General features: G+C 41.6%; 1 protein-coding gene across 2 annotated transcripts; it reads left to right on the top strand.

Annotated features, from left to right (window-relative positions):
* The first annotated feature begins 3,512 nt into the window (after window positions 1–3,512).
* ttr (transthyretin (prealbumin, amyloidosis type I)) lies at window positions 3,513–14,126 on the top strand. 2 transcript variants are annotated; one of them, XM_086223957.1, is made up of 4 exons: window positions 3,513–3,595; window positions 6,001–6,143; window positions 6,920–7,055; window positions 13,337–14,126. In XM_086223957.1, exons 1-4 carry the CDS (start codon window positions 3,530–3,532, stop codon window positions 13,442–13,444), a joined length of 453 nt encoding a protein of 150 aa, XP_086080083.1. In that variant the 5' UTR covers window positions 3,513–3,529; the 3' UTR covers window positions 13,445–14,126. The 2 variants fall into 2 exon arrangements, with proteins under 2 accessions (XP_086080083.1, XP_086080084.1); XM_086223958.1 differs by having other exon boundaries at window positions 6,004–6,143.
* Window positions 14,127–14,263: the final 137 nt, after the last annotated feature.

Raw genomic sequence — 14,263 nt, forward strand, 5'->3', positions numbered from 1 at the left:
AGTGCAAAATAATCAACAAAATGTAAAAGTAATTTTTGGCTGATGTCCACTGATACATTTCCTGTTTTGCTAATGATTTTCAGCTGAAATGACTGTAAAATAACATTCTTGTCTTCTCTGATTGTTTACAAAGAATATCTGAGAACATTGTGTTCTTATGTTCTGGAGACTAGTTTGCCCTGTAGGCTATGGGACTTAATTGTAGACAGCAGTGTCATGCTTAGACCTGTATTTGCGAGCATGGATAAATTAAAATCACATGGGTATGGTTTCCAAAGTCTACCTTAAAGGTTTCTGTATCAATAGCCGTGCAAGGACACATTCTGTGTTGGATGACTTGAAATCCAAGAGCACCACCAAATCACAGATACACTCACAGGAAGGACGGTTACATAAGAAGGGTCAACTCTCACCTACAGCTACAGTGTTGTAACCTTTCTACAGCTTCTGCAGTTTTCACTGGCTTTGTTTAAAACAAATGCAAACCCTGTATCTCATTATAACTTGAAAATGTTGAGACTTTCTCAATGAAATTTCTTCCATAAAGAGTATTCAGGACTTACTGTAAATAACAGACATACCAAGTCTTTGCATGAATGTACCTCATAAAGAGGGTTCAGAGACCTTTAGTCGATTTTTCTGTGACAATCCTACTCCTCCCACTGGTTATTGGTGGAACTGACACAGATCAACAATTTTGAAATTTGAAAACTCATTTACTTTGCATTTGCTTACTTATTACAGATCTGGTTTTTGGGTCTTTTAGCATCTAAATTAATTTCAAATTTCCCAGTTATTTGTCCATGTGGGCAATTTTGGGCGATATGCTTGAACTAATAATGAGCTATTTTAATCACAAGAGATGTGCAGATCGGTGGTGCAGTGGTCAGCACTGTCGCCTCACAGCAAGAAGATTCCAGGTTCAAGCTCCGGTTCGGTCACAGGATCTCTCTGTGTGGAGTTTGCATGTTCTCCCATCTTCTCTCTGGGTACTCTGGCTTCCTCCCACAGTCCAAAGACATCAAGAGAGGACGAGGCTGATTGATACTCTAAACTGTCCGTAGGCGTGACTGTGAGTGTGAATGGTTGTCTGTCTCTATGTGTTGGCTGGTGACCTGTCCAGGGTGAACCCTGCCTCTCGCCCAAAGGCTGCTGGGATAGGCTCCCCACAACCCTTAACAGGATAAGCGAAAGAAAATGGAATGGATGGATGGATGGAGATGTGCAGATCATGACTGTTAATTATTTTCTTTATGAACATTTAAATGAGGACATTTTCCCTTCTTTGTTCTTTTTTTTTTTTTTAGATGTGTCTAAAATAAAAATTTCCTGTGCTGCATTCCTCCAGTCTATAAATTTAAATATTTGTGTTGTGTGGATACACCTTTACTGGGGACCCGTCCTCTTGCTCAAAGGCAACAAGGATAGGCTCCAGCCCCCCCACCCCCGTGACCTTTAACAAGATAAGTGGTAGAAAATGAATGGATGGATGGATGGATGGGATGGAAACACATCTTCCACTAGAAGAGGCTAAAGATAGGGTGGGTACTCACAAATGGATCCAATCTGCTTTAATTTTACTATTATTGTTCCTCTATCTAATGTCTTGTCTGCTTTCTTCAGCTTTCCTGCTTGAATACAGGTTCTGATGAGTTCTAAGAGTTTCCCATCAGAATCTAATAATTCCCCCTTAAAGTTAAGATTAGATACAGATACCGATCAAATTTATTCAAAAAGGGACTTTCCCCTCAAGAGAGACACTAAGGTGAGAAACTAGGAGAAACACCTTCATAGTTTGGAAAATTGTTGAAAAGGGGAAGAGATGAGACAAATATTATCCAACATTTGATGACAGTGAGTGAGTTAATGTTCCTGTTTGTGGTAGATCTCATTTGAAATATGTTATATGAACATCCAACATATTGTAATATTGCCAGGAAATAAGAATGATCATAACATTCAGGTGTTTGGAAATTAAAAAGGTGCAACCATGCAACAGGGATGCATGACAACACTCACCACAAAGAGCGTCACCCACACTCTGAGGGCTCACAAACCAGCGTTCAGGGGACATATCAAATATCAAGTCCAACAATCGTTAGCATGGTAAATAAATTCCAGCAAAGTTCCATCCGGAGTTTTGAAACATTTCTGAGCTTCTGTGAGTGACTACAGAGGAGTGCAAGCAGGTAAGTTCAACGGAATGTCCCAGCTAGACTACAGTAGAACTAGAAGTGTTCTAAGTTTACTTTTTGCTAAAATTATTTGATAAAAGTTTAAGTTGATTCCTGAAGAGATGGCTGGATAAAGGAGATGTGCCTTATACCAGATGAGACTTTGTAAACAGATGTTTTTGCAATGTTTTGCTGCTGTTAGCAACAAGTCTACCATTAGTCTCAAGCTAAATATACATGGCTGGCTCTTTCCACATTCTGCTGTCACAAAAAGGATGATGCAGTGGTGAAAAAAAAACAATTTGTGAGTACCTGAAAGCAAAATGTACCTCTTAGATAAATTACCACATTGATAGGGACTAATTAGTGTTTAAAGAGGTCAGTCACAAAATTATTTATGTCCAAATCTTTCTTTTCCAATTCTAATTCCACCTCTTCAGTAAATCCAGCCAGTAGTTTTTTAATGCCAAAGAAATGCTTGTGTGGTGCTAACAGGTAAAACATCTGGCCAATAAAATTTCAACTATTGAAATGAACTCTAATTAATTACTGCTGTAATGTATCCAGAAACAGTCAGCCAAACGCAGAAGCTTGCTACCTACTTTTTCTCTGTTTGCTTGGTTAAACAGAAGCTGTACAACCGAGCATGATAAGGTGGATGTCAAGCAGCTTATGTTAATAAAGTGCATTGTATGAGTGTACAAGTACCAGAGAGGGGTGAATGTTTGACTGTTTTCTCATGCTACTGTTACATTAGCACAACTCAACATCATGCACCCAAAACTATGTGAAGTTGATGAATACAGTAATTAATATTGTGTGCCATTAACATGTTAGCCCAATGCTACAAAGCACAAACTGCAGGATCTTCTACAGAAATGTAAAAAAAAAAAAAAACACGTTTAGATTTTTTTTTCCTATGAAATACTCCCTAAGGTTGAAGTTGCGCATCAATTCTCTCTGTTGCCTCAGGTGGATGAACTGAAGTATACAGAATGACTGAACTGTGACAGTGCACAGAACTCAACATATACTGTATACACTGAATATATGTGTATGTGTATAAACAGTGTACAGTATATGTGTATGTACATCTGTAACAAGCAGTACCAGATCAAGTTTAAATGAGTGGTGAATGTTTGTGTTTACTAGACGAGTGGATGAGGATGTTGTTTCATGTTTCTATTCAGTTGTCAGCAAGAGCTTTAGACAAAGTTATTCATTGTCTAAGTGATGATGTGAGCCTCTGAGCTGGAGGCAAGTGGGGTGGGGGTGGAGGGTGGTGTGTCTGCAGTTATAAGAGGACAGAAGAAGAAGGCGGTCACCAGTTAGATCTGTTGCTCCATCAGCCAACCATGTTTCAACCAGTGCTGTGTCTGCTTCTAGCCTCTGCTGCTTTACTCTGTGACTCCACCCCAACAGTGAGTATATGTGTACAATTTGTCCGTTTGTGAAGATGAGACTTGAATTGTTATACATGGCAACCAAGCAACTCTTGATTGATGTTGACGTTCACATTTTTAGATCTTAAGATTGACAGATATTCTGCAGGAGTTATAATCTCTTCTAAAAGAATCTTGATTATATATCTGATGATCGTCAATTTCTGTATCGTAAGGCTTACTTTCAGGTTTGTTGTCGAAAACTTAACAACAGCAATCATGTATGCAGGTACCACAAATAATAATAAACAAACGTTTTCTTCACATAAAAGGTGTTGGCACAAGATGAACTATTAAAAACAAGGAGAGACCTAGATCTGTTTACTTGTCTCCAAAACAATCCTAAACCATGATCCTTAGCAAAAAGGAGGAATAATAGTTAAGTCTATAATACAAGGCTACATCCAAAGGAAAGCTGGTTAATTAATTTGCAGACTATGAATCTGTCTATCGTTAAGACAACAGGAGATATGGCGAATTAAGACTGTGTACAACAATGTACTCTTATGGGTTTGAAATCATTATGATGCTGTTAATCAACCGTTAGATCAACTGAAGAGTAAATGTAGAAATGAATGATTAAAAACAATTACTTGCAAATCGTGTTAAGCAGAAAGCTTTAGTGCCCTAGGGCTTAGATCTCTGTCCAAAGGCTTATAGAACAATGGGGGGGGGGGGGGGGATCTTCCAGGAATTATCACGTCATACTCCAGGAGAATGGATTGTTCAGTAAGTGACACTTGAATATGTTTCAGCTCCAAAAAACTGTTCTTTGACATAGCAGTCCATGAAAGTTCTACTGACACCAGAGTGGTGGTATCCCTCATGTAGAACAATGAGATGTACAGTTATGAATATGCAAAGTTGAATATTAGCTATACATAAGAAGGTCTACCGCAGGGCTTTTATGTTTAACTTCATTTTATCGTTCAGATTAGATTATTCAACTAACCTGACCTTCCAGGAGAATGATGATTTAAATACCGAGCCAATGGAAAGTTCTCTCCAAGAAGGAGTAGAATGAAACGTGATATTCCTGAACACACCCTCATAACGCACCTACAATCAGTGAGAGTGACTGATGGATACTATCAACAACACCTACTGTAAATTCAGTTGTTTCACAAAACTGAAACATACTCACTTTCCTAACTATCACAGTAAAGAGCAGACCTGAAGGCAAGCACGGAACATTGACCTGTCAGTACTTCTCTATTCGCATGTAAAAGCTGCTCTGTTTATCTTTACTACACTGTCAATACAAGGGAGGGAAGATAGCAGTAGTGGCCAGCTTTCTCATGCTTACTGTTGGAAAGAAGCTGAATACATGAAACATGTTTTTTGTGGTTCCCATTAGAATTGCCTAATGGAAACATATATCAGGGGTACACCGTTGGTTGATGAGGAGTCATCGGCTGCCCTAACCTTACAAAGCGCCTTCCTATAAAGAAGATAGCACTATCTACAAGGTGATCAGTGTGGAAGGGTCTAAAACAGTCACCTACTGGAAGGAGGAACGATACTGAGTGATGGAGTGACCTCCTTAGATTTAGCTATAGCACTATCAAATAACCATCGAATGCAGAGGAAATCTCCACCTTATGTTGTGTATTCCACTAATGAGCATCAGGAAGTAATTAAATAGTGAGGATCTTGTAGAAAATTAGTTTGACGTGTTTCACTGCCATAAAAGTGGATGGTGTGGCTAAAGTAGTGTGGAGGTTTGTCTATGTCGACCAACAGCGCGAATTCACAATTTGCTTTTTCACCCACCAAACGCATGCCATCATAAAGCAAGGCTGGTTTGCTGAGGTAATACTAGCAAAACGAAAACCTGGAACACAACAAAAATTTGTATTAAGGAAGAATGTGTCAGTAGGGATGAGATGGGTCTATGGCAGCCTGAAACTGTTAGAAACTGATCAATGGACAGATCAACACTTAGGACCAGGACCAGGATTAGGCTGGGTTCCTTTCGGAAGTAAATGTTTTGTACATTCTTTTCTGTGTGATTTTTGGTAAAAGTCAGATAACTGCAAGAGAAAGTAATGTGGTATTTAGTGGTTGTAGATGTTAACTAAGAAGAACTACAGGAGTAGCAGATCTCTAGAACCCACATGCAGCAACATTCACATGCAAAGGCCATCCATACTCAATTTCTAGTGTGGACTTTGCGCACCTTGTGGTTACCAACCATGAAAGTCGGGTGGTTGGATCCTCTTGGATAAACAAGGCCATTTATGTGCGTAGGAACGAGAAATGGATAAAGGTCAGGGTGGTTTTTATTGGTTTTCAAAGGTCTAGTGAGAGCTCAAATATTGAAATTCTAATTCAGGTGAATGGTAAAAGTGTGAAAATGTGCCTCGACTTCTATGTTTGTCCAGCAGGAGAAACATGGCGGCTCAGACACAAAGTGTCCTTTGACAGTGAAAATCCTAGATGCAGTGAAAGGGACACCAGCGGGACCAATTGCACTCACAGTACATCGCAGGGCTGCTGATGGTGGATGGACACAGATAGCTAATGGGTATGGATGAAGCTATTAGAATAGGGGTCATATGCGTGTGCTTGTGTCTTCACTGCATGTATGTCTGCTGTCATTATCAGGGGTTATAAGTACGTGTGTGTCCTCGTTGCATTTGTCTATCCTCACTGCCAGCAGTCATATCGTCGCCTTCTTAAAATAATCTAATTTAATATAATATTATTATTATAATAGAGTATTTATATAATTATATAAATAATCTAGTTTTTTCAAGTTTTTCAGAAAACACAAAAAACAGAGACAAAACATCATAAGTAGTTGTTTTAGGCAAAAAAAGAATGTCAAAAAATAACAGGCAATTATTTTAAGAAGGTGATGACATGTATATGTGTCTGTCCACATTACCAGTGGTCATATGTTTGTCTGTCTGTCCTCACTGCTTGATTTGACCTTCCCCCATCCTCTTCCCCTTCCCCCCACCCCATCCTGCCTGTGCCCTTTCCACCTCCCCTGGTTGGCAGCGCTGAGCCCTTGGCTGCATACCATCCCCCAGGCTCGGTGGCGCAGCGCAGGCTGCGATGCCTCACACTCACTCTGCCTCCATTTGGACAACGGACTGCTCGAGTTTAGCGTACATACACAATCAAATGTATGCGTGCTTTGTAATTCTGATGTGTGCCATTATTGCGTTCAACCAGTATTAATTGTGATTATGTTTGATAGCTGTATCAGGCAATTAGTGTGTAATTTCATTAAAGTGTAATTCCAATTTCTCAAGGGATCAATAAAGGATTACTCTTCTCTCTCTCTCATTGCAGAATGACAGACATCACTGGGGAAGTCCATAACCTGACAACAGAGCAGGACTTCCAGGCAGGCGTGTATCGTGTTCAGTTTGATACCAAGACTTACTGGAAGAAAGAAGGGAGTAAACCCTTCCATGAAGTGGCTGATGTGAGTAGTAGTTACTATTTTTGGTGCTCTTTTTAAAAAAAATAAAGTAATTTAAGCAATAACAATTGTCTGCAGAGCAACAGCTTAGTAATGATCACAGGTTCAATGTAAATGTTTTGGAGCCATGGTGTCTTTTGTTATGCATTTTGAGAAATCGTCAAAATGACGGGAAAAAAAACAACCAAAATGTGAAGAGTTGATTTGAAAATAGGAAAATTTATATTTCCATCATGCACTTCAAGAAAAAAAGTGGAGACGTTGAAGAATAATTTAAATCAATCAAAAGAGAAAGATCCATCCATCGTCGTCTTCCACTTATTCCTTACTAGTAAGGGTCGCGGGGGGGTGGAGCCTATCCCAGCATCGACGGGCGAGAGGCGGGGTTCACCCTGGACAGGTCGCCAGTCCATCGCAGGGCCAACATACAGAGACGAACAACCATTCACACCTTCAGTCAATTTAGAGTATCAATCAGCCTCGTCCCCTCTTGATGTCTTTGGACTGTGGAGGAAGCCAGAGTACCAGAGAGAACCCACACAGGCAAGGCAAGGCAAGGCAAGGCAATTTATTTGTATAGCCCGTTTTCACCAACAGTTTGTCTCAAAGGGCTTCACATGGCATCATAACAACATCCTCTGCCCTTAGACCCTCACATCGACTGAGGAAAAACTCCATAGAAAACCCTTTTAACAGGGAGAACATGCAAACTCCACACAGAAAGATCCCGCGCCCGAGCCGGGACTCAGACCCGGAACCTTCTTGCTGTGAGGCCACAGTGCTAACCTCTGCACCACCGTGCAGCCAAAAGAGAAAGATGTTTTTTAAAATCATTTTGCATTATAGATTCATAAAGAAAAGAAAATGTATTTGTTCCTTAAGCTGATCTGAGGTACAATTTCACAGATCCATCTATGCAGCACATTTTGTCTATGCAGTCACATGCGCTGTTTGATATGGTCTCAAAAGGTCAACTTAAATTTGGAAATGTTCCACATTTCAAGTTTATCCGCAAAATTTCGTCTTCATTCTGGATATACACTATGAAAAAAATCTTCCTCTTCTGAATGAATTCAACTTTAATCCCTACATTTTCACCTTTTTGTTAACATTTCCAATTATTTCAAAATCATTGATGAGAAGAAAACCTCAAAATGCATGATGGAAAGAAAACTTCTTGTCTCTGATTTTATTCTCAACATTTCTCCTTTTTTTGACATTTCAAACCTTTTTCTTCCAAAGTGCATAATGAAGAAAAAAATACCCTGCCTCTCTTTTTTATTCAATCCTTTTTTTCCTCCCTCATACTTTATCATAGTCAGTGTGACCTGGTGGTGCAGCATGCAAAATGCATGTGCGTGTTTGTGTGTGTGTGTGTGTGTGTGTGTGTGTGTGTGTGTGTGTGTGTGTGTGTGTGTGTGTGTGTGTGTGTGTGTGTGTGTGTGTGTGTGTGTGTGTGTGAGTGATATCAGCAGCAATCCAAAATGTACCGGTATGTATCCTGGAGTTCCCCTGCTAATCCAGACAGCTGTCTGTCCTGAGGCATCCTGACACAACACTCTGCTGTCACCTTTTGAATGAACTGCTGAGCCTGCGCTCCTGCTCTGTTGAAGAGTTTATCATCTACTAAATGTATAATATAATGTAAAGTACTCCTCCTTGAGCTACCACCCTATTGCGGTGGAGGAGTTTGCGTGTTCCAGTGACCCTAGGAGCTAAGTTGTCAGGGGCTTTTATGCCACTGGTAGGGTCATCAAAGACAAACAGGTCCTTGGGAAGGGACCAGAAAAGGAGTATCTTAAAAGACCCCAAAGAAGAAAAACAACTCTGGACTGAGTTTTGCCCTTGCCCGGACGCCAGTCCCTGGGGCCCACCTCTGGAGCCCACCTCTGGAGCCAGGCCTGGGGGCAGGGCTTGGCGGCGAGAGCCTGCACCAATGGGGCCCAGCCCTGCTCAGCCTGAAAGAAAAAATGTGGGTCCCCCCTCCAATGGGCTCACCCACAATGGGAGTGGCCAAAGGGTTTGGGTGCTGTGTGGGATGGATGACAGCCGAGAGTAGAGACCTTGGCGGTCCAATCCTCAGCTGCAGAAACCGGCCTCTCTTGTGAGGAAGGACCCTGAGCTAGTGCATGAGGTTGACTAGTTCCAGGTAAATATAATCAGACTCACCTCACACAAAGCAACGGCTCTGGAACCTGATCCTAGTGGTGCTTTGTTATTGGACTTTGTGCTCATCACACATTGTCCAATTAATTAACACCATGTTCAGGCAGAAGGGTTTCAGCATATGCACTTGGCACCCGAACAACCTGGGCCATAGTTTGATGATCAACTTCGGACTTGCGGCCATATGTCTTGGACACTCAGGTGAAGAGAAGGGAGGAGTTGTCAACTAATCACCACCTGGTGGTGAGTTGGCTTCAATTTTGGCAGGCCCAAAAGTATTGTGAGGGTCTCCTGGGAACATCTGGCGGAGTCTCCCATCAGAAGTAGTTTCAACTCCCACATCCGGGAGAGTTTTGGCCATGTTCGAGGGAGTCAGCAGACACTGAGTCCAAGTGGGCCATGTTCCGTGCCTCCATTGTTGAGGCGGCCAATGGGAGCTGTGACTGTAAGGTGGTCAGTGCCTGCCGTGGCGGTAATCCCACAACCCACTGGTAGAGACCGGCGGTGAGGGATACTGTCAAACTAAAGAAGGAGTCCTATCGGCCTTTTTGGCCTGTGGGACTCCAGAGACAACTGACAGCTACCAGCAGGCTATGTGGTGTGCAGCTCTGGCGGGTGCCAAGGCAAAAAAGGTGGACATGGGAGGGGGCAATGCCACGGAGAATGACTTCTGGACATCTTTGAAGAGATTCTGGACCACCGTCTGACATCTCAAGAGGGTGAAACAGTGCACTGTCAACACCGTGTATGGTGTGCTGCTGACCTCAACCAGAGGTGTTGTGGACTGGTGGAGGGAATACTTCAAGGACCTTCTCAATCCCACCGACATGTCTTCCAATGAGGAAGCAGTGCCTGGGGACTCTAAGGTGAGTTCTCCCATCTCTGAGTCTGTGGTTGCCGAGGTGATCAAAAAGCTCCTCGGTGGCAGGGTCCCGGGGGTGGACGAGATCTGTCAGGTTGCTGTCAGGCTGTCATGGTTGACACAACTCTGCAGCATCGCATGGACATTTGGGGCGGTGCCTCTGGATTGCCAGACCGGGGTGGAGGTTTCCCTTTTTAAGAGGGGGGGCTGGAGGGTGTGTTCCAGCTACAGTGGGATCACACTCCTCAGCCTTCCTGGTTAAGTCTATTTGGAGGTTCTGGAGAGGAGTGTGCATCAGATTGCTCACTCTTGGTTCCAGGAGTAGCAGTGCTCCTCCTGGTTTGTGCTGATTGGCTCCAGCCCCCCCACCACCACCACCACTACTGTTGACAGGATAAGGGGTAGAAAAATGGATGGATGGATGGATGGATGGACTTTTTTCACTTCCTTCATCACAAAAGTTAAATGACTCCAACAAAGAACTGAGAGAGCAAATTAAAAGGAAACCCAGAGTGACTAAAGATTACAACATGCAACACAGATTTAAAGGATAACACCATTCTTTTGGGCTTTTCTGCAAAGTTATCATGTGACTGCATGATTCAGACATTCCTCCCATTTCATCCATGAAATCACCTGTCAAATTACATAAGAGAACTCCTCAAACATTAGTTTCCACCCAAAGATAAGGCCACACCTGACCTACAGGTTCAAGTATTCATAGCTCACTAGCAATAAAGGGCTGATGAATTTGGGTTTCTTGTACAAATTAGCATAATAAAAACAATCAAATTGCTACATACAGTCAGCTGTTCAAGAAGAGCTTAAGGAATGAAAATGGCACTGAAACTGAAGAGGAGGTACTTGACATGCTCTGAAACTGAGGTCCTGGCCTCAGGAACAGATCAAATAAAATGTACTATGTACCTGTGGAAGTGTGTAAATTAAGACCCTTGAGAATGCCATTGAATGAGAAAAATGACTCACGCTGTGATGGTTTCTCAGTTGTGTCTTTGCTCTCTCAGTAGTCTTGCTGTGTGGTTTCTCAAAGAATAGTATGCCAAGAAACACTCACCAAAACAAGCACATTTATGACTGCCACATGAGAGGCCAAGAGAACACGGTTGGCAAGAACTGCCAAGAGAATACATGGAATAATCGGTAATGTAACTGTCAGATGCTGCAGCTGATGCACTTTTGGATAGCGACTTGATGCCAGTTGAAGAATGTGACGACAATGGTAAAAGCAGTCATCCCACAAAATGTATGATTCATATGCACTTCAACTAGCTTTCAGTGTCATTGTGTTCCAGGAAATATTTTTAGATGCTCTATCTTTGGCCTTTTTGGTGTTGTTATGCTGCAGTGGGCTGGGAGAATGTTGCAGTGTTTCCTCCTAGGTTGAAGCAATTGTCTTTCTTCTCTGTTACATATTCCTTAAATTTAGATCCCTGTTATTTTACAAGTGGACTGTCTATCTGATCAAAGGGTCTTGACTTCAATCTCAAAGGGACCTTGGGATCTGTTGCAAAAATACCATTATTTCATGGTTTACAGTTGATATACTGAAAACATTATTTGAAATGGCCAGCATCTTTTATAATGTACTTTGGATGTTGCATTTAAAACATTATTTCTTGGTTTTAAAAAAATGAACATTATAGGAACTTGGAAGTTATTACCACCACATACATATCCCAGCTTGTTGTTGTTGTTCGATCAGCGTGGCCATGGGTTGTGTGATGTCACCAAGTCTTCCTGACAATCTCTGACAGCTTTGATTACTGCATATAGTTACATATAGACTATGTTGCCTATCCAAAAGGCTGACTGTCATCATCTCAGACCCCTCAGAACCCAAATGTCAAACTTGAGGCTCCAGCAATATACATGCTTTGTTTGATGTGGATCTGAAGAATGGATGTTGAGATGATGGACCCACTTCATTTGAGGAGCAGGTAGAAACACACGACTGAGCTATTTGAGAGTGCAATCTATCTTTGCTCAGCTGATATCCCCTGACTATGGTACATGAGCACAAGGTTATTCTAGAGCAAGTATGAGTGTCATCAGTGTTTGCATTAGTATGGTGAAGCAGTTGTTTGTTAATCTACTGTTTGTCTTCTACATGGGGATGAAGTGGGCCAAAAGTCATTTGTTATCACCTCAGCCTCTTTCTGGTCATCACACATCAAGGTGCATTGCTTCAACAAGATCAAGTCTGTCAAAACATTTTGATAATTGTGTTCAGTTTTTTTCAAAAAATTAGAAGAATTACTTTTGTAATGGATTTATTGTGATCTTGGCTCTGTGCTTTTAAGTCAACTGATAAGGAGCAGGGGGTTGACCCTTAACCCTTAGAGTATAAGCTGATTTTAGTAGAAAAAAAATGTTGGCAAACTTCACAACTGATGCAGTTTAAGGTGATGGAGGCACACATGCGTTGTAAGAATCAACAGATGACCACTCGCATCAATAACCACCTGGACACCCTTGATGTGATTGTCCTCACTGTCCCTGCAATCAATAATCAATTTAATCAAATAGAGCAGCAAGATTGGTTACGCAATCGTCTTTTTTTTCCCCTCTCAATGGACCTCAAGGCACATATTATTAAGGACAGAGTTTAAAATGATCTTCTCATTGGCGCAAAGTCAACATGAGAGAGCAAAGCAACAATGTTTGTTTTTTATGCATTAAAGTATATCCATCTAATCTATGGCTATAAATGACCTTTTAGTTTACTGGTCAACAGAGTTGATCAGAGCAGCTGATCATGTAAACAGCAGGAGGACACTGATGTCCTGCTTCAAAGTGAATACAATACACTTCCATTGTCATTTGATGGAGGTTGCTATGTGGAGGAGTACTGTATGTTTAGGTGCAAAAACAAGCAAATCACCAGCTCCTCAAGTCAGTGGGGGTGGATCAACTTTATGGTGGTGCAGAGAACCTGTGACTTAAGAGCACTTTCATTGGACAGAGGATGCACTCATTTCCAGATATCCAACAGGGGCTTGGAGTCCCTCCAGTCTTAAAACTATTGTTTATTTTCTACGGTACATCATTTAAGTAGCCAGATAGAAGTGAGGAACAAAAACAAATAAACACAAATATCAAATCAATGTTATGTTTCAAAATCCCTCCTCTTAAAAATGTGTTTTTTTCAACTTTTTGATGAAACCAGCCTTCATCCAAGTGTTGATAGAGGGAAATGGATGCACTTACAAGGAGAGCTTTTTATGTGTGTGTGCAGGTTGTGTTTGAAGCGCATGCTGAAGGTCATCGCCACTACACCTTGGCTCTATTACTGAGTCCGTACTCTTACACCACCACGGCTGTAGTCACTGAAGCTCACCACTGATGCCCATCTGCTTCGCCATCACCTGACCTGCGGTAGAACCTAACCTTCAGCAGCAGGAGTACTTCCAGCAGTTGGCTCAGCTCTAATGCATCATTATCCTTAAACCACAAGCTGTAGTTTCCACTCTTATATCTAATAATTGTGTTCTATGCAAGCTTTGGTGCCCCCCCCCCCCCAAAAAAATATAAAGGAACAGATTTGTAAACCACAGACAGATTAATTCTCTTTGAACAAGAAATGCTTTGGACTTTTTTTTTTAATAATGTTTATTGTGATGGCAGATGTTGGGGTAATCAAACAGCCCATCTACAGAGCCTTAGAAAGTCCTATTAACTTGTGGTGGGATTAAAGCACATGCTAACAGGGCACAGGGCCCTGCTGGGGCAGGAAGGGGAGTGTGCACACCCGGAAAGGAACAGATATATGACCATCAGCTACATGCCTCAGCTACAACGAAGCATCACACCTCAAGTTTCTTGGGTTGGATGTTTGTCAAAGGAAGCTGTATTTTCACAAGCAGCAAGAGATCTGTTGTCCACGATGAAAGTCGCAATAAAAGCATTGATGTTAAATCAAAAAAACAATAAATGATTGAGAACTTCTTTCAGCTGCAACAACGAGTTAATGAAAAAGTTGTACGAGATAAGAAACTAGTATTAGCTAGCCAACATTAGCTGAGAACAATTTGACTAAGAATAAAAACATTACCGAAATGTGTGTGGGCTGTGAAAAGTACGAACTGTGAATGTAACCCAGATGTTTTGATCAATGTTAGTGGTGATCATGACGCTGTGATCCTAAAGGGACATCTTGATGTAA

This window comes from Aulostomus chinensis, chromosome 14, assembly GCF_037954235.1.
Source record: "Aulostomus chinensis isolate RoL2024-O1b breed Wild chromosome 14, RoL_Achi_v1.0, whole genome shotgun sequence".
Lineage (NCBI taxonomy): Eukaryota > Metazoa > Chordata > Actinopteri > Syngnathiformes > Aulostomidae > Aulostomus > Aulostomus chinensis.

Bases quoted from the DNA above. Each gene is read 5' to 3' on its own strand.
- ttr (XM_086223957.1), top strand. From the start codon at position 3,530: ATGTTTCAACCAGTGCTGTGTCTGCTTCTAGCCTCTGCTGCTTTACTC. The intron at 6,144-6,919 runs GTATGGATGAAG...CTCTCATTGCAG, and splicing joins TGGACACAGATAGCTAATGG to AATGACAGACATCACTGGGG. The intron at 7,056-13,336 runs GTGAGTAGTAGT...GTGTGTGTGCAG, and splicing joins CCTTCCATGAAGTGGCTGAT to GTTGTGTTTGAAGCGCATGC.